We start from the raw sequence: 23,772 nt of genomic DNA on the forward strand, positions 1-23,772 counted from the left end.
AAGGTCCTGGGATCGAGCCCCGCATCGGGCTCCCGGCTCGATGGGAAGCCTGCTTCTCCCTCTCCCACTCCCCCTGCTTGTGTTCCCTCTCTCGCGCTCTCACTCCCTCTGTGAAATAAATAAATAAAACCTTAAAAAACAAACAAACAACAGAAACAGAATTTGACATGGGGAATAACAAAACATGCAGACACAACCCTTCTGGGTCAGTCTGTTGGCTGGAGGAGGAAAAGCACTACCCCCGTGAGCTCTGGCAAAACATGCCCATCCTTGAGATGAGAAGACAGAGGCTCCTTCTGGGGAGGGAAGTTCCACGGGGGTTCCGTGCAGCCCGGGCCCATGGCACTGAAGGGCTGAATCACCCCGACAACTGGCCTCCCTTCCAGAATGGTACGTGGCCGAGTCAGGCCCTCTGAGCCGGAGGGGTCACATGGCCGTGCTTGGGGTGACAGCAAATCGCAGAGGAGCTCAAGCCTCCCTGCCTTTGGGGGAAACTGGCCCTTCCCAGCGTGCAGACGCGGAAGGCGGGGCTGCCGACTCCTGGGACGGCCGGGGGCGAGAGTTAAAACCAGACGGACTGGGGTCAAACACAAAATCACCTGGGGCCCAATGTCAAGGGGGAGCAGTAAAAAGGTGTCTTTCTAGATGTTCCTGCAGGTACGAATGAACTTTTCTTTGTAGGGAGAGAGAGTGTCTACATGTGCACAGGAGGGGCAGAGGGAGCGCGCGAGCGCATCTCAAGTAGGCTCCACGCACTACGTGGGGCCTGACGCGGGGCTCGATCTCATGACCCCGAGATCATGACCAGAGCCGAAATCAAGAGTTGGACACTCAGCGACTGGGCCTCCCTGGTGTCCCGTGCAGAGTGACCCTGCTCCTGGCCAAGCCCAGAGCTGGGCAGCGGGGAGGGTGTGGAGGCCCAGGCTCCTTTGGGAGCAGGACTGCGGGTTCCTGGGGGTGGGAGCCCCGCGGCCGCACTCACCCCAAGCCAGCGCTGGCCTTTGTTGGCCCCGGGCTGCGCCTGCACCTTCCGCAGGGAGATGGAGTAGATGACGCCGTTGAGCAGCTCCTCGCCGATCTCCTGCGTGCAGCTCTGGAGAAACAGGGGTGAGGCCGTCAGGGGCTGTTCCCGTCAGCCTTCTAGTCCCCAGCCAAGGCACGGCGTCCACATACCACCCTCCCCCCCCCCGCCCCGCCCCGCCCCATCAGCCGCCAGCCCTCCAGGCCCCGGAAACCCCCAGCAACATGCTTGTGGCCAGGGTCAACCCCTCTGCCCCCAAGAGGGGTACTGCCTTCCAGCCACGTCACAGATGAGGACGTGGACGCTGGGAGAGGGGCCACCTGTCCAAAGACGCGTCGCCGTGGGTGGATGACAGACCAGGACCCCCAAGGCCCTCCTCCCTGCTCCCCAGCTGACTCAGCAGGCATGGGCAGCTCCTCCCGGCCCAGCCCTGGAGTCAGCATCACGCGTCGGGGCAGGCGTAGGGCATCCCCGATGGCCACATCCAAGGCCACTTCCTTCCCTTTCTGCTCATTCATGCCCTTGTGCCTTCTTGGGCAACAGAGGAGATCCTGGTTCCCCGTCCGGCATCACGTGCGTGGGGACAGCAGGCGACAGTGACGGTGCAGCATCTGGGCAGATGACTGGGGTTTCACTGGACCCCAAACCACGGGACTTTACAGGAAGTAAAGGCCCTTGTTTTAGGCATCAGCGACCCCTCCCACTGGGCAGGCTGGCCTGGGGCGGTAATCTCCAAGCCCCGTTGCCTGTCTGCTCCCCCCACGGGGGGGGGCTGCAGTAGGGAGGGTGGCCTCTGAGGGTTGAGGGAGGAGCTGGGACATGCCAGCTGGCACAGGCCCTCGATCTCACAGTCCATACCAGCGGCTGGGACCGCACATCACTGCCCTAACCCAAGGTGGGTGTGTAGCTTACGGGAGACCCAGACAAAGGTGCTGACTCAGCCCACCCACAGCCTTCCCTGAAGCCCGCCACCTTGGCAGAGCCCCTGCTGCACCTCTGGGGTCGGCGACGGGGTACTGGGGCCTCTCGCCTCCTGCCGCCCGTGGGCCGCAGGAGGCCAGCCACCCTCGGGAAGGCCACTTCCTCTGACCTGTGGCCGCCCTCCCACACTGGGCACTGGACCAACGGGGAAGCCGCTGCCATCACATTCTCTCTGGAGAGAGAGCCAGCCTGTCTGTAGAGAGTTAGCGGGGGACTGGCAGAGGTCCCCCGAGTGCCACCTCCCACACCCACACCCCTCCGATGACCCAGCCCCTCCACTGGACAGGGGAGACTCCTGAGCAGAAAAGCTGAGACAGATGCTCACGTTCCCTCCCCCGTCTGGAAGAGCCCTCAGAGGACGCAGGCTGCAGAGACCAGCTGTCCCCCTGCCGGACGGGGGGCCACCACCCTGGCATGTCCTCAGGGGTCCGAGCCTACTTCCCGCGGAGGCCGAGCCCGGGCTGGAAGGGCCTGGCCTTCTCCACGGTTATTTTAGCCACGTGTGACCCAGCTGGGAGGAACACCTGGCTTGCGGGCAGCGAGCCGGGAGGCCCCGTGCAGGACGGGTGGGCCCGCCAGAGGGCCCTGCACTTGAACTCCACAGGGCACCTGGCTCCTAGTGGGGCTCCATCAAGGCCTCTGGGTGCTGCAGGCAGGCAGTGGCCATCCCCTGGCAAGTCCAGAGAGCAGCACCCCCCACCCCCACAGTGGGCCCTGGGCCTCGCCGGCAGAGCAGCTGGCCTGCGCAGTACGTGGTCCCCAGACCCTCCCCCGCCCCCACCCCCGGGGGCCCCCTTCTGCCGGCTGGTGGGGGGTGGCGGGCGGGATGCCGGGAGTCACGCTGGCTGCAACGCGGGAGTCATCGCCCTGTCACACAGATGGGGCACTGCTCTGGCTCCTTCGGGCAGCCGCGGCCACGGCAGGAAGAAAGCAGCCCCCAGAGCCGGGTGCAGGAGCCCGTGACCACCTCCCGCGCGGCGGCAGAGGGGCAGGCTCTGAAGCAAGGGCCCCGGAGGGGGGGGAGGGGGGGCCGGGCCAGGAAGCGGCAGAGCCGGGCATTTGCGTCCTACTCCTCCCCGCTTCTAGGGACAGAGAGGGAAAGCAGCTAACGCCAGGCATCTGCCCCCCCCCCCAGGGCCCCCCGCAGCAGGACGGGCAGAGCCCTGTGCCTGTGGGCGACCCTGGGCCACCCTGCAGGCAGAGGGCAGCGCACGCAGGCCCATGTGGGGGGTGCTCTGGCTGGGGTGGGGGCGGGGGGCTCCTGGGGAAGGATGGGCGTGGTTGACCAGACAGATGGTCTCAGGGAGGCCTCTGCAGGGCAGGATGGTGCTCGGCTGACTTCTAGGGGAACAGAACGCCACAGGGATGGCTGTGTCCTTGGGCAGCCAATGTCCCCAGGGCCCTGGGATCCAGTTGGCAGCTGGGCCTTGCACATGCTGCCTGGCCTTCCACGGCTTGGGTCAAGGGGAGTGCGGGTGGGGCGGTGCCCCCAGACCCCAGTAAGCAGAGGCCGGCAGAACAGGCACCCAAGTGCCCCACACCCCACTGTTCCTCTGAGGGCAGCCCAGAGCCCCAGGGACAAGAAGAAGGAGAAACTACTTGGGTGTCACCCGATCAGCCTTCTCAGGGTGACAGGCCAGCAGCATGCCTGTCCCCAAGTGACTGCAGGCCAGGCCCCATCCCGCCCCCATTTTGGGACAGACCCGAGGGGACCTGCTGGCTCTTCCCCAGCCCTGCCATCTCTCCCAGAAGGCGGCTCGTGCCTGTGTGTAGGGAGACGGCAGCGTCACTGTCATCCCCTTCTGCTCCCCTGGGTGTAGATTTCCTCACAGTGATGGCCGTAAGGGGCCTCCAGACCCCCCAGGCGCCTCCTCCGCAGACCGGCTCCTCCTCCAGAGACCCAGTCCAGGGCTGAGACACCTAGAGAAGGGCTCAAGCCTGCACCACGGGGTCCTCCGGTCTCTTCAGGCCACGTGCGGAGACCTGGTTCCTCGTGGGCGGGGCAGGGGTGGCTCCGACCACAGTGGCTGGCGCCTGCACGCGATGAGGTCCTTCGTGCACCCTGCTGAGCTGCCACCCAGGGCCACAGAGTCACAGACGCCACCCCAGGCCCTCTCCTGGACACTGGTCGGCACCCTGCAGCCCCAGGCACACGAGGACCCTCCGTGGGGCCCACTAGACCCCAGGACACCGTCTTTCATGAAGGGCTCTGACTTCCGGCTTTGCCGAGCCTCTCTGCCCCTGGCCTCCGTGAGCTCATCCGGGAAATGGGGAGAAGAGCAGCAGCTCTCTACGGGGCAGCAGGGGGTCCAGAGACAGTGCACAGCACCTGGCACGTGACATACCCTGGAAATGGGAACAAAGGATACTGGGCACCGCCTGCTGACCACAGCCCCCCAGAGCTGCTGACAGACACCTAGCGGGGAAACCCTGAGGGCCCCCGGGGGAGCCTCCAGGACAGCCGCTACAGAAAGGGCAGGAGTCCTAAACTGCCCGAACCAGCCCTGCAGCTTTCCGACTTGGCCTTTTGCTCACGTGCAGGAGTGGCGATGGGAGACGGACAGAGGGCCTGGTCAGCCCTCCTGGGATCCCAGGCTCCCGGACCGTTCAGACATGGCATCCTGCAAACACTCGTGGAATGGAGACCAAGGCCGCGGGCAGCGGGGCTGGGCTGAGGAGAGAACCCAGGACTTCTCAAGTCCAAGTCCTGGTTCATTTCTTAGACCATAAGCTCCAACAAGTTGGGGAGAAGGAAAAGCCTCCTGGTGTGCAGCAGGGTCCCACCCCTACCCTCTGGTGGGTGTCCTGTTCCCTGAGTCCAAGGACATGGACAGGACCATGGACAGACATGACCTGGCTGACCCCAGGTCAGCCCTGGATGGGGCTGAGCCACACTCCTGGCCCCGCGCACTGCATCCCATAGGGGCAGCCTGGGCTGGGGACCGTACAGGGGCTGGCTTGCCAGGGCAACCCAGGAGCTCAGTGACCCCAGACACTGGAGTTTGGTGACCAGCCTCACTGAGACCCTAAGAGGCTGTCCCCAAGGACCCCCCCCCCCACCAGCCTGAGCTCAGTTACTCATCAGCATGTAAAGAAAAGGAAGGGAGGATGCCTCAAGTGCAGGGGGGTGGGGGGAGGGACTTCCACGCTGGCCGTGCCCACTGCCTGTCCTCTTGTCCATCCAAGGCCAGCTCCTGGCTGTCAGGCTAGCAGGCTGCCCCACATCAGGCCTTTGAGGGAGTGCAGCTGGTGACAGCTGAGGGAGGGTGGCCTGGCTCCAAAGGGGGTGCGGGGCAGGGCCAGCTGAACGTCCAGCTCCAAGAGCCACAACCAAGCGTCCACCACCAACCACAGAGTCCGAGGTCTGCGGGTACTTCCTGGGGGCCAGGCTTTTTACACACTTGTCACATTTACTGGATGGGTGAGGGAGGAGCCGGGTGGGGAACTCACTCAGGTCAGGAGCCAGGAAGTGGCAGCCAGGGCCCGGATTTTAACCGTGGCCCTTGAACCTCGTCCCATCTAGGCCTGGCCGCCGCCGTGCTGTGCTGTGGCTGCCGCGCTCAGGCTCAGAGCGGAGGCCAGAGGTGGGAGGACCTTCCTCAGGTGACACCGCTGGTTGGCAATGGCGGGGCCCAGCTTCCTGGTAACCCGGCACCCTTCCACGGGGTGGGTGGTTTGCTGGGGTCCCAGCTGCAGCCCTTGAGGTTCAACTACGGGAACCGGGCCTGAGAAGTGCCAGGCCAATCGTGTCGGGCGGTGGGCAGCATAACCCCAAGGCTCAGGGTATGGACGCTGCCCTGGCACCTTGTCAGGAAACACAATCATGGCAGCTGCCACCTGTCTAGCTTGGACACTGTGCCAGGCAGGCACCGTGAGGAACACTTGTCAGCCTGCCAGGCTCCCTTGGTCCTCTCACCTGAACCCTAGGGGAGGAACTGGTATCAGGTCCATTTTACAGATGAGCATAAGTGAGGCTCCGGGAGTGGGAGCAGGTCCAGGGCTGCAAGGGGCCCAGCCGGCCTTCCCCTGCAGCTCCCTCCCCTCTCCAACTTCTGACCAGCGTGTGTGAACCTGCCCCTTGCTTCCGAGGACACTAGGGCTCCAGGTGTGTCCGACCCTTCCCTGTTCTCCAGAGTGCAGAGGCAATAACCACACCCGGGAGCTCCCCACGCGTTCCTGCCCTGCCCACCAAGCACTCTTCTGGCTAGCCTCTTTTCACGCCCAGCTGCGGGCCGGCAGGGAGGGCTGCGGGACTGGGACCTCTCAAAGCTCTGCCCCTCCTGCACTAGGCTGCCGGTTTCGGCTCCCCTGCCCTCAGAATGGGAGCGGGGAGAGCCGCTTCGCCACAGCTGCAAGTCCGGGAACACCGAGTTTCTGAGCCCAGGAGGCTGGGAGCCCGAGCCCGGGGCAGGGTGGCCACAGCGCAGGGCCATGTCCTGGGAGCCGTCTGGGCAGCTGGCCAGCAGCCCCTGGGAGCCCGTCCTCGACTCCTGGGCACTGTGTCCCGAAAGCAAACCCCCGCCCCCCGGCTTGCTCAGAGGCTGCCCAGGGCCGGTGCGTAATTACTCCAGCTCCTTCTACCAGCTCCGAAGACAGGGCCTGGAAACATGAGTCCCGCTTCCGAGTAGAGGATCGAACCGAGCCCAGCCTGTGAGCAGTCACTCAAGGCTGAGTCCCACTGTCCCCGCTGCTCCCGGGACACAGCTGGGCATGCTTCAATGCTTCCCACCTACAGGAGGAAGGATGGCCCAGTGCCAGCCAGCCTGGCCCCCCTTCCTCTTCTCCTGGGACCCCTGAGGAGTCGAGCAAGAGGGGAACCCCAGGGTCCGTGGGGGCCCAGCAGGTGGCAGTCAGTCCCCTCCAAGGCCCTGCTGTCTGGAGTGAGCTAAGAAGCCCTCCTCACAGATGCCAGTCTGCAGACAAAGACCCCCCACAAGGCTGCACCTCTAAGGCCTCCAGGGTCAAAGGCAAATGAGCCGGGGGCTTAAACTGGACAGCGGCACAGAATGTGATCAAGAGACCAGACAGCCAGTAGGAGGCAGGAGGCTGCGGGTGGTGGTGGGCGGAGGCCTCTCCTATTTACTTCTCCTGAAGAACAGAGAAGCCCTCCTTGGTTCCATGCTGCCCAGACCGTGCTCAGGCCTTGCGGTCGCAGGGTCACACGACAGGGGTCAGACTCCCGTCTCTGCCATTCACTAGCTCGGTAAGTCTGTGCCATCTAGCTCTAGTGCCTCGGGTGACTGTCTGTTAAATGGGCAATCCTGACAGCAAAGAGACAAAAATTCATGCAAAATACTTAGCACGGAGCCTCCCACATAGTGCTGGCTCCTGTCTGCTGCGTTTTTAAATCTGTGGGGTCCAGCCGTCGGCTTTCTCCTTCCTAGAAACTCTTCCCAGTGTCCTCTGGCCCAGAGGACTTTTGCGTTGCTACCCTTCCCTTGACTGGGGGCTTCTGGGCTGCCTGAGCCTGGTTCTGTCCCCCTCGCAGCTCCCACCGTCCCCCCACCCCCGGGCCCCATGCACTTTTAATTGCCTTGACCGTGAGCTCTGCCCTAACCATCTCGGATCCTTGCAGTGGGCTCCTGCATACAGCAGGCGCCCAATAAAGAATGGCTCCCATTCAAGACCTGGCAGCACGTCCTTCTTCGCTGTGTGTATGTGAAGACCAGCGACCCCACTCCGCTGGCCCACCGTCTACTTTAAAGCGGGGTGGAAAACTACTCGGCAGGGCCGGGTCGAAGGCAGCTGGAGTGCGGGGGCACGGCCTGCAGCCTGTAGGTGCTCCAGAGCGAGCTCTCCTCCTGCCTGGCCAAGGAGACAAGTGCATGGGCCAGGGGACTCCCAGAGAGCACAGAGCCCCTCTGGCCGAGCTGGGTCAGCTGTGACCTGGCTCTTGATCATGATGACGGGAGGCTGCCCAGATGTGCAAGGACATCCGGCAACTGAGAGAGGGAAGGACTGGGTGGAGGCACGGTAGGGAAATGGGGCCGGGGGTAGGGCAGGCAGAAATCGCCTGGTGGTTTCCAGAGAGGACAGGGACCCTGAGCAGGGTCGCTCTGGCTCTGGCCTGCTACAGAGACCAGGAAATCGGCTCCAGGATGGGGGGCGGGAGTGTGTTGGCAGGAGGGACAGGGACTTCCCAGCCCACCCCCCTCCCCTCGGCCCATGGTAAATGGTCATTGTGTTTGGTTTCCGGCAGTGGCCTCCTCTCCTGCCAGGACCCTGGTTTTCCTGCCCCAGCCAGAAGCTTCCCCTTTGATTTCTAAACAGCGGCCATGGCCTGGATCTCGGTGCTGAGGCCGGGTGAGGGGCAGCAGCAGAGAGAGCAGGAGCTGGAGAGGGGGAGGGGAAGAGGGGGAGGTGGAAATCGGAGGGAAGGCAGACCCCTGGGCGGGGGTAGGGCTCGGTTCCTCTGGGATGCAGACAGGCTGAGAGAGAGGAAGAGAAGCAGCAAAGGCCCGCCCCACCCAGGCCAGGAACCTGCCTGGCCCCCGAGAGCATGCGGGCCAGACCCTCCCAGCGCACAAAGCCCAAGCCGCTGCCAGACGTAATGAAAGTCAGATGAGTACTGGGCTGGTGTCAGGCCTCCCACCCCCACCGTCCCTGGGGGTCGCTCCAGCCGCCAAAGACTGGAGCTGTGGCTGGATGAGGGCTGGAGAACTCACTGGCCCGGCCCTGCCACCCGCCCAGCTCAGGAGGACTCTCCCAGGCCCACAGTTCCCCCACCAAAGGTTCCCCCCCATCCCTCATCTCCCCCCCCCCCCCACGGGCATGGAGACACGCTTTATCCCTGGGCAAACAGGCATCTACTCCCCGCCAAGGCGCTGGGGCTACACAAGGCGCAGGATCCAGGCCGGCCATCTCCAGCAACTACAAGGTACTGCGGCCTAACGTGATGGAAGGGTGGGGGGCACCAAGGCGGGGCGGGGGGAGGGGTGCCTCACCAGCAGGGGTCTCAAACTTCACCATTAAGGCTCTGGTTTTGTTTAGATGTGCACCGAGCCCCTGGACCCAGAGATGGCCTCTGTCCAGGCCCCATGCCCAGACAGAATGCAGCCAGGGGACCCATTCCTGGATTCTGCCACCTCTGCGGTAGTCAGGTGCACAGTCAGATGCAAGGGGCAGGGCACCCCCCCAACCCACTGTGACCCCATGACCCACTGGGCCCCACTGCCCACAGCACACCAGAAACAAGAGACTCAGCCCTCACCTAGTTATCCGCCCCCCCCCCCTTGACAGGCACACCCCCCTTCCCTGAATCCTCCCCAATCCTTTCGAGGGTGTCCGCACACTTTCTAATCAAGCAGAAATGAGTCACGCCCTCGGCCTGAGAGGCCCTTCCCGCCACCTCCCTGCCTGGACACCTCGCAGCACAGGTTGGAAGCCTGCCTGGTGCCCTCCACCTCCCTTCTCGGGGCAGCCCTGAACATCGGATCCCCGTCTTCCCGCAAGGGGTACTGCCCGGAAGGCCGCTGGGGTCCCAGCCGCCGAGGAGTCGGCCGCCCTGATCGCTATTCACCACCTGCACCGCGAAGCCCGACGGCCGGCGCAGGCCCGGGGCAGGCGACGGAGAACGGCGGCCCAGCCCCCGCTGTCAGAAGTTCGGGGACGTCACCAGGGACGGCCGCGGGAACAAGTCTACCCGGGCGGTAGGGGCGCGGGGCCGGCGCACCTCGGCTCGGTGGGGCCAGGCACCGGGACAGAGAACGCTCTGGTCCCCGAACGTCCGGACCGTTCGCGCGGCGGCCCCCACGCCCGCCTCGCTGCCCCGGGGCTCGGCGCGAGGAGCGCGATCTCGTCGGGCTCACCCACCTCCAGGCGCGGCAGGTCGGGGTCGAGCTGCGTGAAGCTGTGCAGCACCACCGGGCAGCTGTCGGGGCCGCCCACCTCCAGACGCACGGCGTCCCACACGCTGCGACTCCGCCGAGAGCCCGGAAACAGCGGCTCGGCGGCGCCCGCAGGCCCGGCCGCCTCGGCCCACATGCGCTGCACCATGGACGGTCGCGGGCGCGCGGGCGGCCGGCCGGGCCGCGGGACCCGGGGCGGCGCGGGCGCGGGGGCCCGCCCGGCGCGCGGCGGGGGCGGCGGCGGCCCGCGCGGCTCGGCGTCGCCCAGCGCTCTGCGCCCGCGGCCCGGCCCCCCGCGGAGGTCAGGCCGGAGGCGGGGCCTCGGGGCGGGGCCGGCGACGCGGTGGTGGGGGCGGGGCCGCAGATGCCCGGGCCCGTGACTGCGTGTGCGCGCGCGCGCGCGCCCCTGCCAGCCGGCTGGCCGGCCAGCCCCGGACCGCACGTGCTGTGCGTGCTGCGGGGGGGGCCGCGGTTAGACCCCCTGCGTGGGTGCGGTGCCTGTGTCGCGCGGCCCTGGTGTCAGAACGGGATCCCAGTGAAGTTTAGCTCGGGTGGCCTTGGATAAATTGCTTCACCTCTCTGAGCCTGGTCACACCCGGGAACTGATGCAGGGCCCTGGCCGGCCGGGGCGTGCGCCCGGCTGTGTGCTCGGCGCACGCGTGCTCGTGGAAGCCCTCACTGCCGATGTGTGTTTGGGGAGAAGCCCTACCCTTGCCGTGTCTGCAGTATTGCCTTTTAGCCCCACGGCTGTGCTGAGGAGGAGGGACGAGCAGAAGGGAGGTGGAAGGGCTGTCAAGGAGGCGGGGCAGGGGTAGAACGCGACAGATGTCACCGGGCTGGAGCCTTCCAGACATTCACGAAGGTAACGGGTCCAGAGGGATGACTGCCTGCTGGAGCACCTGTCACTTGGCTGGTCGGCTGGGGCCACTGGAGACTTGAGTGGTCAAGATCTCAGGGCAGTGTCAGGGTGGGAGTCAGGCTGCAGGGCTAGGGAGCCCTAGCTGCACCTTCTAGAAGCCTGTGAGGTCTAGAGGGAGGCTGGACTTAACAGCCCGGTCAAGATGGTATTTATAGGCATAAATCAGTGGGACCGTCTTGCACACCTAACCCACTGCTGGGGCCTTGCCTGGCCTCTGGCCTCAGCCCTCAGCCCTCAAAGAGCCCCAGCCATTGCTGTGAGCAACCCTGGCAATGCTACCAATCTCCCCAGAACCGGTCTCCTACCATTGGGCCTCAGTTTCTCTATTTGTAAAACGAGAGGGCAGGACCAGACTACACGTTCCATAAGCATATCGTGTGCGCCCACTGTGTGCCAAGCCTCAGCTCTCCAGGCGGGGAGCTTGAGCACCCTCCAGCCAGGAAACAAGGCCTTGACAAAGACAGGTAGAAAACAATCTGGCACTTTCTATTAAGGGCTCGTGCCCTTGGACTCAATGATCCACTCAGGAATTCCCCCTAAGGCCGACGCAATCAGAAGCACAGACATGGGTCCCTGTACAAGCATATTCATGGAAACGTGGATTACAGCTCTGCCCTGTGCCAACTCACAGGACCCTCGGTGCCAACTCACAGGACCCTCAGCGCCACTGCGCGCCCGGAGAGCCACGATGCAGAGCGTGGTGTGTGTAACCGGGGAGTAGGGAAACCAGGCTGCCGAGTATGCTTTCTAACCAGACGTTGCACACGTGCATTCGACCACAGGGACCTCCTCTGCAAAAGTGACGGTGGTTATTTCTGAACAGCACTGCACATTTTTTTCTTTTCACTTCCAGAGTTTTCTAATTTTTCTACAATACTGTAATAATCATGCACATGTAATAAATGCTATTTGGTTCTTGTTTTGTTTTTTTAGCAAGATGAGTAGATTTAGTTGGGGAGGCTGTTTTGGAAGCTTCTGGGCTCTGCCCCCAGGGAGGGCCAGTTGGGGAGGCACAGTTGGAGGAAGGAGCCCCTCCTGGAGCAACAAAAAGGTGACCTGGCCAAGGGCCGCTGCCTCCGGCTCGCAGCGCCTCTTCCCACTCCTCCTGGGGCCAAGTTTTCCGCCTCTGGGAGTTGGGAGGGAATCCAGCACCTGCCAGTGCTCACTTCTCTCTCTCTGCTCTGCTCTCTTTATCTCCTTCTCCCAGGGAGGGGCCTTGGATGCAGCTCAAGCCCGTTTTACTGCCTGGAAAAGGGCGGGTGCAGGCCAAGTGACTCCCGAGGGCTGGAGGAATGCACCTGATGTCCCCACCTTTCCAACCCTGAAGGTCCAGGTCCGGGGCCTGAAGGGCCCATGTTGGCTGGAAAGGTGAGGAGTGGGGAATTCCAGCACCCCTCCCCGCCTACCAACACAGCTAGCTGGGTTGCCCCCCCCCAGCCCAGGCTACCTGCACATTATCCACCGGGAGGGGGCAGGACGGCGTAGCCTTTACTCAACCAGTCCTTCTGCCTTGTCCCCCCCGACACACTTTGGGGGCTCTCCTCTGGGGTCCTGGCAAGTCTGCGCACGGCTCTAGCTGCGTGCACACCGCACACATCTCAGTTCCCAGAGTGCTGGTGTGGCCGAGGGCAGGCTTGCACACCGAGATGCCTGGGTTTGAAGCCAAGCTACACCCTTTTCTCACTGTGGGACCCCCTCTCCTCCAGGCAAATCACCGCACCTCCGAGGCTGCTTTCTCCTACGTAAAGGGAGCATGACTGAGGAGGCAACTGGTAAAGCCCCTCACACAGGTGCTCGGCATCCCCTTGACTCTGCCCCACGCGGTCAGTGACAGAGGCTGCGGTTCACAGGGCGCCGCTGGCTCGCCAGACCTTCTCCTGAGCCGTCACGCGCTTCCTTTCATGATCCTGCCCCAAAGCTGTGGGGCGGACCCCTTACCACGGGCAGGGGCAGCCCGAAAGAGGGGCCCAGGGCGGTAGGTTCTGCCTGAAGGACACAGTCACCCACCAAGTGTTCTTGCCAAAAGCCAACCGCGAACCCCGCCAGCTTTCTGCACGCAACTTCCATTTGGGGGAAATTCAGGGTCGGGGGGAGGAGGCTGCGCTGCTGCCTTTTAAACACACCAGGAGGATACAGTCCATAAATTCCAGACGGTAGGAATCTCTATGGGACAAACCACCCAGTTTCTTCAACGAATTCGTTCCAGGAGAAAAAATAAACAAATAAAGGGGGAAGCCATAGACTGAAAGAAAGGTAAGAGACGTCACCAAATGCAACACTTGATCGATTTTGGATGGTGATCTGAACAGGGCAACTTATTAAAAAAAAAAAAATACCACCAAAACCCAAGGGACGATCGAGATTATTTGAACATTGCTGGATGTTGGAAGATATTCAGTATCCTCTGGGCATGACCGTGGCAATGTAGTGACGGTTAGAGGGACATACTGGAATTTGTGCGCCTGGGATCTGTGCAAACAGCGTCCGCCGTAGGGGATGCGGGACATGGGGGCGGTGAGTGGTGAGCGGACCCCAGAGTGTCCTCGAACACCGGGGAGCGTTATGGCTGGGATGTCTTTATGTACTTCCCGCTCTTCTGTCTAGTTGGAAGTTGCCATGATAGAAATTAAACAAGGAAAAAGGACAGAGTTTGAGCCTCACCGTTTAGGTCCTTGAGGCTCCCAGCAGCCACCAAGGGAGCGCAACAATCCCCAGACCCCAGGTCATGGCAGTGCACACCTGGCCAGCTTCCCCACTGTCCATGTGCCTGACTTGCCCCACGCCTAGGGGCCCTCTGAGCATGCTCACAACAAATAAGGCTGGGGGCTTCGCTTTGGAGGCCATGGCAGTGGGGCACTGGGAAACTGAGCCACACGGCTCACCTGGGGCTGGAGGCAGCCTGGTGACCTTGGGCGAGTGAAGACCAAGGTGACTGCCCCTGCCCTTGGAGGGTCTGCTGGGAGAAACGCCACAAAGTACTGTAGAAAGTGTGGGGTTATTAGAATTGGGGCCCTCCGTTCATCCCTCATCCTGCTCACAGCTCGCCCCACCCCCAGCGGTCCCAGGTTCCCAGCCTTTCCCTGGGGAGTGCACCTGCCCTTCCTCGGGGGTCACAAGGAGCCCCGAGAACAGCACTATGCTGTACAGACCGTTCTGGGGCCAGGATGCTCCCTGCAGAGGAAGCTTCCAAGACGGGCTGAGAACTGACAAGTCAGGGCCGGAAGCCATATCCAGCCCACACGCGTGTTTTGTTTGGCTCGCAAAGTATTTTTAAATTTTTGAGCCAACAGTAAAGGTCAGGTGATTTCATTTAAAAATCCACATTTCTTGCTTCTCCTGTAACTTCAGACCATCCGGTCACCTGGGGTCTGTGTTCCCGAGCCACGGGAGGCTGGGTGGGAGCTGACTGGCAGCAGTCTCCTTTGGGCAAGGCTCGGGCCCCATCGGGCCTTCCGTCACTCCCTGGCGGGGAGGCTCCTCGAGCAGCCGCCTCCAGTTGAAGGGACAGGGGTGCGGAGGCCAAACCTCTGGGGCCCCGTCTCCTTCCTGCTTCCAACCCACCGTTGGTCCCCCAGATGCATGGCAGCCAGAGGGGTCTTGACCCTTCAAAAGTGCCCCCACAACCTTCAGGGCAAAAGACTGACTCTTGGAGTGGCTCTGGCTTCCATCTGGGGCCCCTCACAGGGCCCCGCCAGGCTCCCACAGAACTGCTTCGGTCCCTGGAGCCTCGAGCCAGCCCCCATCTCCTGCCGGGCTCGTGCTTCCCACCTGCCACCCACCCCCAGTACATGACAGGTGATCCCTACGTGCTGCTCCAGCCCCAATCTAGACCCAGCTCCGCCTTGGCACGGGGTCCCGGGGAATGGGGTTTGGGCCCGGCCGCAGTGCTGGGGAGGTCTTGGAGCCGCAACGGGGCCACAGGCCCTGCTCATCACCTCCTGCCACCTGGGCTTGGCCAGGGCCACAGAGGGCGCTGGTGGCCACCCAGACTTGGGTCAGGCCTCAGGGGAAGACCTTTCACCTCCCTCTGGGCAGGTGGAGGGCCCCTGTCTGTCCTTTGTGGGCTATATTTAGATCCCGAGGAGGACACGAAGAGGGTGTAGCCTGGCCGGGCTCCTGGGTCACTTCCTTATGTCAGCGTCACCATTCCTGGCCTGCCTGGCTCCTGGGCTGGCCTGCTGTGGGCGGGTGAGCACACACCTTGGCAGGGGGTGGTACACCTGGGCCAAGAGCGTAGGCTGAGCCCCACCCCCTCGTCTCCGGGTCCCTGGGAACTTCCAGGGGCCTCCTTCTCTTCCTCCTCCTCCTCCTTGGGGGGAGGGGGCTTTCCCACAGGCGGGAGGGCGAGCTCAGAGTTGGTCAGGAGGCAGAAAATGAGGCGTCCAAACCCCCAGGAGACCATCCTGGGTGGAGGGATGTGACATCATTATCACCCCCAATCTCTGATCTCACAGGGCGTTACTGTCCCGGGGGCAACGAGAACAAAATACATCAATGCCTGGAGCCATGGAAATGGCCCAGGACTGGCATCCCACGGGCTCCGGATCAGCTGTGAGCTCGCTCTGGGGCCTCGCTGGCCTCCCGTGGAAGCGGGCGCTCACCCCCCCGGCCCCGACACCAACTCCCAGGGTGTGTGTGGGGTTACTCAGAGGAACACAGTGCAGCCGGTTCACCATGATAAACACCATCCACGGGGGTGGGGGGGATGGGGGCCTCTCTGACAATGCCGCTGCCACTCCTGGACTGCTCAGTGCCCAACACCCCAGGGATCATGGACACCCGACACTTCTGCGAGCCGCCCATCTGCCACGTGACGGCTGGAGGTGACAGGAGGAAAGGAGAAAAAAGCAGAAGGGGACACAGACAGATGGAAATGCAAGAGCCTGAAACACAGAGCGCAGTGGAGAGGGGACAGTGGGCGAGGTGAGAAGAGTCGGAGGCGGGGGTCCCGTCCCTTGCAGAGCCCGTGTCCGAGCAGCACGGCACATACACCGAGGAGGGGGCCTATAGGTTTGGAAAGTTCTCTCTTAAGATCTGGAGCCTGGATTTGTGCTCAAGTCCCTGCTCTGCACCTTCCTGCCTCAGTTTCTCCATCAGGAAGATGGGGAGATACTAATACTGTCATCGCCTGGCTCTCAGGAGAGCAGACGATAAAACAACGCACAGAGCCCTTGGAAATCTGAGAAGCACCAAAGGACCGAGAGCCGCTAGGACAACCCACGGCCACCCAGCAGCGGCCGCCCAGGTGGGGGCAGGTCAATAGGCCAGTCTGGGCCGGGGTCCACGGTGCCCACTCCTCTCACACCTGGATGGGGGCTGGGGACACCTGCTGGCTTCCCACCAGGCTCCTTCAACAAGTTCTGAGGGAGGGAGGGGTGTTTCGGTCAGGGGAACCACTTCCCGGGATCGGCCCCGGCTGGGACCCACCTGGCCTCCCGGCAGAAGCGCAAGTTGCCCCAGAAACTCACCTCGGTGGCTGCTGCTGGCACAGGTGCCGGCCAACGTGTGGGGCTTTGGAGAGTGGCGCGGTGGGCGGTGGCCCTGCGCCTGGCCGTCACCACAGAGACACAGGCAAAGAACACCCAGCCCTTCCTGGTCCTGGGGGCAGTGGGCCCGGCTTCCCGGGCCATGGTGGCACGGGAGCCAGGCAGGGGGCGAGCTCCTGAGGACGCCCTCTGCCAGTCTGCCCGTCTGTGTGTCTGCCTGCCCCGACGGAGTCGAGCACCCGAGTGCCTAGGCCTGGTGTCATCAGCGTGGCTGTCATACCTGCTCCCATGATGGGCAGGGCCAGGAATTCCCGCTGGGACCAGGCCGCAGGCCTGCCGAGGCCCGGGGGACGGGGCTCTGTCCTGAGCTGGCCCAGCAGCTCCAGCTCAGACCAGGTCCTCTTGGGGTGGGCCCCGTTGTCTCCCCCAAGACCCCAAGGCCCCATCCCCATTCCCGCTGCCTGCAGGGAAACTCTCTCCTAGAGCTAGAAAGGTGGCAGGTACAAGTCACCGAGATCAAAACAGGGCTCAGCCCATGGAGCCACCAGGCAGCTGTGAGCTGGGCGTGGTGCCGTCAGGGGGAGCACAGGAGGGCCCCGCCCATGCCAAGCTACCGCTTCATTCCTGAAGTCTTCCCGGCACTCTCCCTTTGAGCGTCTCTGCCCTGGCACCCGGGCATAAGATCTCATTTTAAACTGTAAGGACTAACCGAGGGTTGCCAACTGCTTATCCTGCCGAGCAGGGTAGTAAAAAAGCCAGAAACCAAACATCATTACCATTATTCCAGAAAAGACACCACCAAAAGTTAACTAGGAGGACACACTGTCAGAAACACCATTCATTTAGCAGTGGTTAAATGGAGGCATTTGGTTTACGAAAAGCTCACGATCTTGTGCCCATTTTTCCCATGTGGCTGCAAACCAGCCACTGGAAACCACGGATCGAGTCCAATACACCCACTTGACAGATGGAAAAACTGAGGCCCCGGGGAAGCAGGGACTTGCCTGAGATCTCACAGGGGGAATCCAGGACTTGCACCTGTCTGCAGCCACACAGAGTCCCCAGATGCTCCTTCCACCAGTGTTCAGAGCCTGGATCCCCAGACCCAGAGGTCCCAGGGCAAAGACAGAGGCCGAGAGGCCGGGTGGCTTCCTTACCCTGCTGGGACCCTGGCCAGGTGGACGTCCTGCTCCTGGCTGCCGGGGTACCACGGGGGCTGGGAGCAAAGAGGGCGGTGCAGGGGCTCCGGAGCTGGCTGGGAGGCACATCAGGTCCCCTGCCTACTGCGGGGGTGCTGGGGCCCAGCATGCCACCCCGACACGGAGTCCCGCCAGCACTTGCTCTGCCTCTCTGAGTTTCACATCCTCTTCCGGTGGCTTTGTGGGGTGCTGGGGGCCCAGCGGAGAGGGCCGCTCAGAGCCCGACCTGGTTCCTGTCCCTGCCCAGCCCTGCCTTCCCGTGGGACCTGCAGGTTCCTCTTCCTCCGAGCCTCAGTTTCCTGAACTGTTATGGATGTGGGGGTGGGCGGGAGAGATACGCAGGTTTTTCAAACACAAACTCTTCCCTACCCCGGCTTCACGGCCTCTCTTGGCCTGGAATGCCCATCACTGGGCTCCAGAGGACATTTCTTATAGAGAAGAAAGAATCTCTGTGAGCACAAGTTAGGAATCCCTGGGGATATGGGCATCCAGGGATTGGGGGGGCTGGGTGGGCATCAGAGAAACTGAGCTGAAGGTTCCTGGTGGAACGTGCCCCTCCCTCCCCATGCCACCCTTGTGCCTACAGCCCAAGACCGGCTCTCCACACAGTAAAATCCCTCCAACAGCTTCTGTCCCGCTGCCCGCAAGAGAATCCCAAGTCCTCCCTGCCTCCAGCCTCTACGCAGTGGGGGGTGGGGGTGGAGGGGGTAGTGGGGGTCCCTCTTCCCCCTCCTCAGCCATTGTGGCCTCCTGCACAAGGTGACGCTTAACTCTGACCTGGGAGAAACAGCAGAGGCGACTGGGCTCTGAATCAGCCCGCCCTGAGCCCCTCGGCCACTGACTTAGCATTTCGTACTGACTCAGTTTCCTCCTCTGTAAAATCGGCCCAAGGGTGCCTGGGGATTCGGCAATGTGCATTCTGATCACTCCCATGGTCACCAGCCTGCTCCAGCTCCGGCACGTAATGAACACTCAACAGATGTTGCTGGCTCTGTCTCCCAGAGCGAGCGCCAAGCGGCAATGTGGGGCCCATCCAGGGCGAGCGTGGGCCCCGCCACTGGATCCCAGTGGAGAACTCAGAAATGCTCACTGTCTCCCAGCAGCAAACAGAGGCTGGGGTGCAGCCGGGCTGGAGGGCTCCAAGGAGGGAGACGGCCCCAGGGCGCAGAGGCTGTCCCCTAGCTGTGGGACCTCGAGCATCGCTTGATGCAGCCTGCCTGCCCTGTGGGCACCGGCAAGCTCGCCCGTGCCTCTGGGGGCTCCGGATGAAATGAGGGGGTGGGAGGGCCTTTCCTGAGGCTTGACCTCCTCATCACAAGGTGGGCCCCTGAGCCCGGTGCTGCGGACGGGGTCAGTGGATGGGAAAGTGCTTCCAGCTGGGTGAATGTGCCCGGGGGTGTGGGAGAGCTTCAAGAGGCCCTTGGAGGAAGCGTGCGTCCAGGGTGGGAACCAACAGGGAACGGGGCTGCCCCTTAGGTGTATCTCTTGGGCGTTTCCTGGGGACTGGGCCCCTGGCGAGGGACCACATCTCTTTCCATCGCTCCTGAGTGTCAAACAAGGCTCTCCGTGCCCTTGTCCTGAGATCCCCCAGCCGTGCACACCGACTACCCTGCCCTGCCCCCACCCCAGGCTCCCAACACCGGTCATGCTGGCCTCAGGGCCCAGCCTCGAGCTAGTCCGTCAGGAGCCAGGCCGCCGGGGCAGAGCTCACTGGGGCCCGGCTGACCGGGAAGGCCCAGGCGGCCGCTGCAGGAGACCAGCTGTCAGCTAGAGGCGAGAAGAGCCGGAGCCCTGAGGAGGCGGGGCAAGGGAGGGGTGGGGCGGGGCGGGGCGCGTCCACCCCTCCTCCCAGCCGAGAGGGGGAGAGCAGAGGCGCCTTTGTTCCCTGCCAGTCTGGTGTCACCACATGGTGCCCCGCATCACTGTCACTGCCTGGAACCAAAGACCAGCCACGGAGCGCCAGGGCTCTGGGGGCTGGGGACAGTCAGGGGCACTCCCCCTGCACTCCCACCACACTGCCACCTACTGGGGCTGCCCCCCCCCCCCCGCCCGGACCCAAGCATACACAAACTTCCCCTGTGCAGCCACTGGACATGGGGGAACACTCACACCATCCCTGAGACGCCTGTCCCAGGACCCCAGGTCTTGGGACCTGCCCGTGGGCCTATGCCCTGCCCGCTGTACCAGATGGCTCTAGGAAAATGCACCTGGGCAGCCACACACAAGCCCAGACGTAGCGAAACCCCACTCCTGAACCCGCATGCGTGTACAGACGCGCCACCGCTCCTCGCCACCCAGACCCAAGCCCTTCCGCGGGGGACAGATTCCTGGGTGGGCCTGCTGCATTCCACATCTGGGGGAACCCTCTGCGGGCTCCGGGGGACAGGCCCTGGTGGGTACAAAGCACGTTGTTTATAAACACTAGTGGCTGTCGCTAGGAGCTGTGACTCAGAGCCGGAGCGGTGACTCTTCTCCAAGCTGTTTACCCGGCACAACATCCTGTCCAGGAAGCAGATAGGAGAGGCCTGCCTGGCTTCGGCTCCTCTTTCCGGCAGCCTCCTGACCTGACTCGGGGTCCCGCCAGGGGCGTGGGACGGCCAGCTCCCCTCCCCCTCATCTCTGGGGACCTGCGGCCACTGCCGGTCGGTCGGGCTCTGCTGGGTCAGGTGACAGCCGCAGGCTTGCATGCGAGAGACCAGCCCCTACAGCCGGGAGAGGGCTTAGAACCGGGGTGCACCTACTCTGGCTCTCCCCCCCTTCAGCTGTGAGAGAGGCTCAGGACCCAGGGCCCTGTAAACACTGCCGCCTGCAGCCAAAGGCGAAGGCTTGCCCACACTTAGATGCCCTGGAGGCACGCACGGCTCCTGCCGGCCCTCGGCCCCCACGAGCCCAGCCTGGCCCTGTCTCTGGGGGTCCCTGACGGGGGCAAAGCACTCTTCCACGCAGCATCTGTCAAACAGATGCAGCCCCAGCAATCACCTCAAGATCAAGGCCCAGAGAGGGCAAACCGCTAGCCCAAGGAGGCACAGGGGTCCATTCCAAGGCCAGGTGCATGCCTTGTCCTGTCTGGCCCCGAAGGCAGCTTAATTTCCTCTGTTCTGGACCGGGTTCAAGGTCACACGTGGATCTGCTCCTGGCAGCACAGGCTGCTTGGGGCTGCCGGGTCCCTGTCAGCAGTAGGGGGGAGGTCTGCCCCCCGTATGACACCCAGCTTGGGATTCTGATTCTGATGTCCCCTGTCACTCCGCCCAAACCCTGCCCCCCACCCCCCGCAACCCAGTGTCTAAGCTGGAATCAATGACCGCCCCTCCCCCCCATATTTCTACCATTCACTGATGTGCCGCGTGGATATAATTTAACTGTCATGATGTGAGAGGCCAGGACCGGAGCTCAGGGGGTGAGCTCAGAGACAGGAGCCTGGAGACTAGCAAACTCACCCAAAGTCACACGGCAGTCTGGCTTGGAGGCTGGTGCTCTCAGCCGCTCCCAGAGCTATACAGTAAGGGTTGAGCAAGATTCTAGCCTCCCGGTGCCCTTCTGTGGGCAGGGGACCCCTGCTTATAGAAGGGCCAAGAGGGGCCAGAGGAAGGCCCCTTCCCCTGCTCCAGGCTGGGGAGAGCCGGGGACCCCCTGGAATGGTGAGGTCACAAGAAACACGGCCAGGAGAGCCGGCAGGGAGAAAGGCAAGGAGGGGCTATTTCGGCAGCTGAGGCCTGGCCCTACTCCAGGCAGAACAGTAACCCAGTGGTAGGTTGGTGGGCTGCTCCCGCCGCTGATTCACCCGCTGCCCGGGGCTCCCCTGTGCTGGCTGCCTGCCTGCTGGCCCTTTTAACCAGCCCACTGAGTCACACAGGTTGCCGAGAGGCTGAGGCTCCGAGAATCGAGGCCCTGCCTCAGTTGTTCCTGCAGGCTCCATGCCCGGCAGGCGCTGGCACCGCCGAGGGCACCACTGGGCCGCCGAGGACAGCTCCCTGCCCCTTGGGGCCTGCCCCTATGCTCATCTCGACAGTGAGCCCATCGTCTGACTTTAAGGCCTCCCACTGGCTGACCCTCGTCCTGGCTTCTACACGGGGATGGCCTCCACCCCAAAAGCTTGAAGTACTGGACGGAAGCACTTAGGATAGGGCCCCACATTACCCCGGAGCAGCCTGGGACACTCTGAGTCAGGGACAACCGATCCTTCAGAAAATGCACTAGAAAATCCTCCCAGTAAATTCAAACTGCCGTAAAAGTCTCTGAACAATTTCACTTCGTCCCACGTCCCTGAGGACCAGCGATGGTGTGTGGCATCCACATCGCAGACCAGAGCACCCCTAGGCTACACCTCCAGCACTCAGCCCACACGGGCACCCTGAGCCCCTGCTCGGTGTCAGGCAGGGGGCAGGTGCCAGCGATATCCCAGGGAACAAAACGGGTCAAAATCACCTTCTGGTCTGGGGGCATAAGAAGCAAAATGCACGTCAGAAGGCGAATATCCTGGAGCAGAAAACACAGAACAGGGTGAGAGGGCTTGAGCCTGCTGTGTCCTTTGATGGACGCGGGTGGGGGAGCTAGAAAGTGCCACGTGGGGGAAGGCTCCAGAAGGGGATTAAAAAAACAGTTCACAGACTAACACCCCCCAAAGTGGGCTGTAAGCTCCCTGGGGGCAGCATCTGTCCCGCGGCCCCCTCACACCCCAGAGCCAGAACGACACCGGGCCCGCGATGCTCACGGGTAAGCGGGTGACTGTGCTGCTCCCGCACGTGCTGCCGTCACAGGAGTGGAAAGACCACGGGTGTTCGAAGTGTGTTTGCGGTTCGTCCCTCTTTTTAAGAACTGGAAGGGGTGTGACCTCTTTGAGAGCAGGCAGGGACCCACAACAGTGCCCGGCGCACAGCGGGCCCTCAACAAATGCCCGGGACGCGCCAGCGAGCTCGACGGTCCGGACAGTTCCTCCCGTTTCAAAGTCCCTAGATTGCAAAATACTCAGAGTTTGGGGCTCACGCGAGTTGCTCATGGGGAGATCCCCAGAGAGGCTTCCCGGAGGAGGCGGCAAGGCTGGAGGGGAGCCCGAGGGATGGCGAGGAGGAAGGGCATGGGAAGGGCGTGCCTCTCTGCCAACCTGCCATTCGAGTGCTTTCCAGAGAGCGAGGCTGGGAGCAGAGGCTGGAGGCGAGCCAGGCTTTCTGGGAAGCGGGAGCCAGGAGGTTCCCAGAAACAAGCCTGGGATGATGGCAGGGTGGGGAGGCAGGCGGCTCAGCTCTGGTTCAGCCTGGGGTTTTTGCTTCTTTGGAAATTCCTGGCACAATAGGAGCGCTTGGGGAATGGGTCTCCGCTCATCGGGTAAGTAGAGGTGGCACTGCCGTGGGGTCTGGCCCAGACTAAGCAGCCGGGCCATGCAGCATGGGCAGGGCGGGCTGAGGAGGGGAGGGTGGTGGGGGGAGCTGAGCCCACAGTCAGGCCCCTGTGCCCAGCAGGGCCTGGTCGCTTGGGGCTTCAGGGCTGCGGAGTTGGGACAAATGGGCCCTTGTGGTGAGGAGGCCGCCCGCTGTGCTAGGGACACCGTGTGCCCGGTGCCGTCACCCACCCGCTGCCTGCACGTGGGGGCCCAGGGCCTGGGAAGCAGGGCTCTGCTTTCAGAGGGGGACCTCCGGAGCTGCCCGAGCCTCTGGAAGGGATCTGGGGCTCCAGCTGGCTGCCGGGAGGTGGCGGGGCTGGGGCCTGCTTCCCTCTTTCCCACAGACTTCCAGCAAGGAAGTTTCCCCGAGGAGAGGGGGGCGGGAGGGGGTGGTCAGGGCCTTGGGGCTGAGTGAGTTTCAGAGACACAGCCTTTGTCCCCCTCCTGCCACCCACTGACCCTCGGTCAAGACCACGACTTTGCCCCTTCCTTGATTTCTCCTCCTTGGCAAGGTCCCTGGGCCTCTCCTGTCTGCCTCCACCTGCTCCTACGTGGGAGTCACCCACGAGACGCCCCTTGTGCTGGGGACCCTCCAAGGGCAGTACAGGTCTCCATGCCGCCATCAGGCAATCCAACCTTGCGAGCTGCGTACACTTATTAACCCCTTTCCCAGCCGAGAAACCCGGTAACAGGCAAGTGGACGGAGGCAGGAACATGCTGGCCTCCTCGTGGTCACAACCTGGGCCCTGTCCTTTGGTAAAGCAAGGCACAAACACGAGCACACGCATGCACTGGCGTGCCCCACGTGCATGTGCTGCCTCTACCCCACCCCGTAATCAGTCATGTGTTTCCACTCGCCCCACACGAGTCCCTTCACACACGGGCGCGCTCCACTGCCACTAGGCTTGTCACGCCCACTGTTGGCACACAGGAGGACACACG

At 63.1% G+C, this 23,772-nt stretch overlaps 1 protein-coding gene across 3 annotated transcripts in view; it reads right to left on the reverse strand.

Moving 5' to 3' along the window:
• RALGDS (ral guanine nucleotide dissociation stimulator) overlaps positions 1-23,772 on the reverse strand; it is a gene marked incomplete at its 5' end in the record, with an annotated part of 43,789 nt that overhangs the window by 12,386 nt on the left and 7,631 nt on the right. For 2 of the 3 annotated variants that reach the window (XM_080820733.1, XM_080820732.1), the window contains 2 exons: positions 983-1,093; positions 9,815-9,997. In XM_080820733.1, coding sequence (XP_080676859.1) covers positions 983-1,093; positions 9,815-9,997 — 294 coding nt within the window. Of the gene's footprint in view, positions 1-982; positions 1,094-9,814; positions 9,998-23,772 lie in introns of those variants that run through there. The other variant, XM_080820734.1, reaches the window with a different exon arrangement.

This window comes from Martes martes, assembly GCF_963455335.1.
Source record: "Martes martes genome assembly, chromosome: 12".
NCBI lineage: Eukaryota > Metazoa > Chordata > Mammalia > Carnivora > Mustelidae > Martes > Martes martes.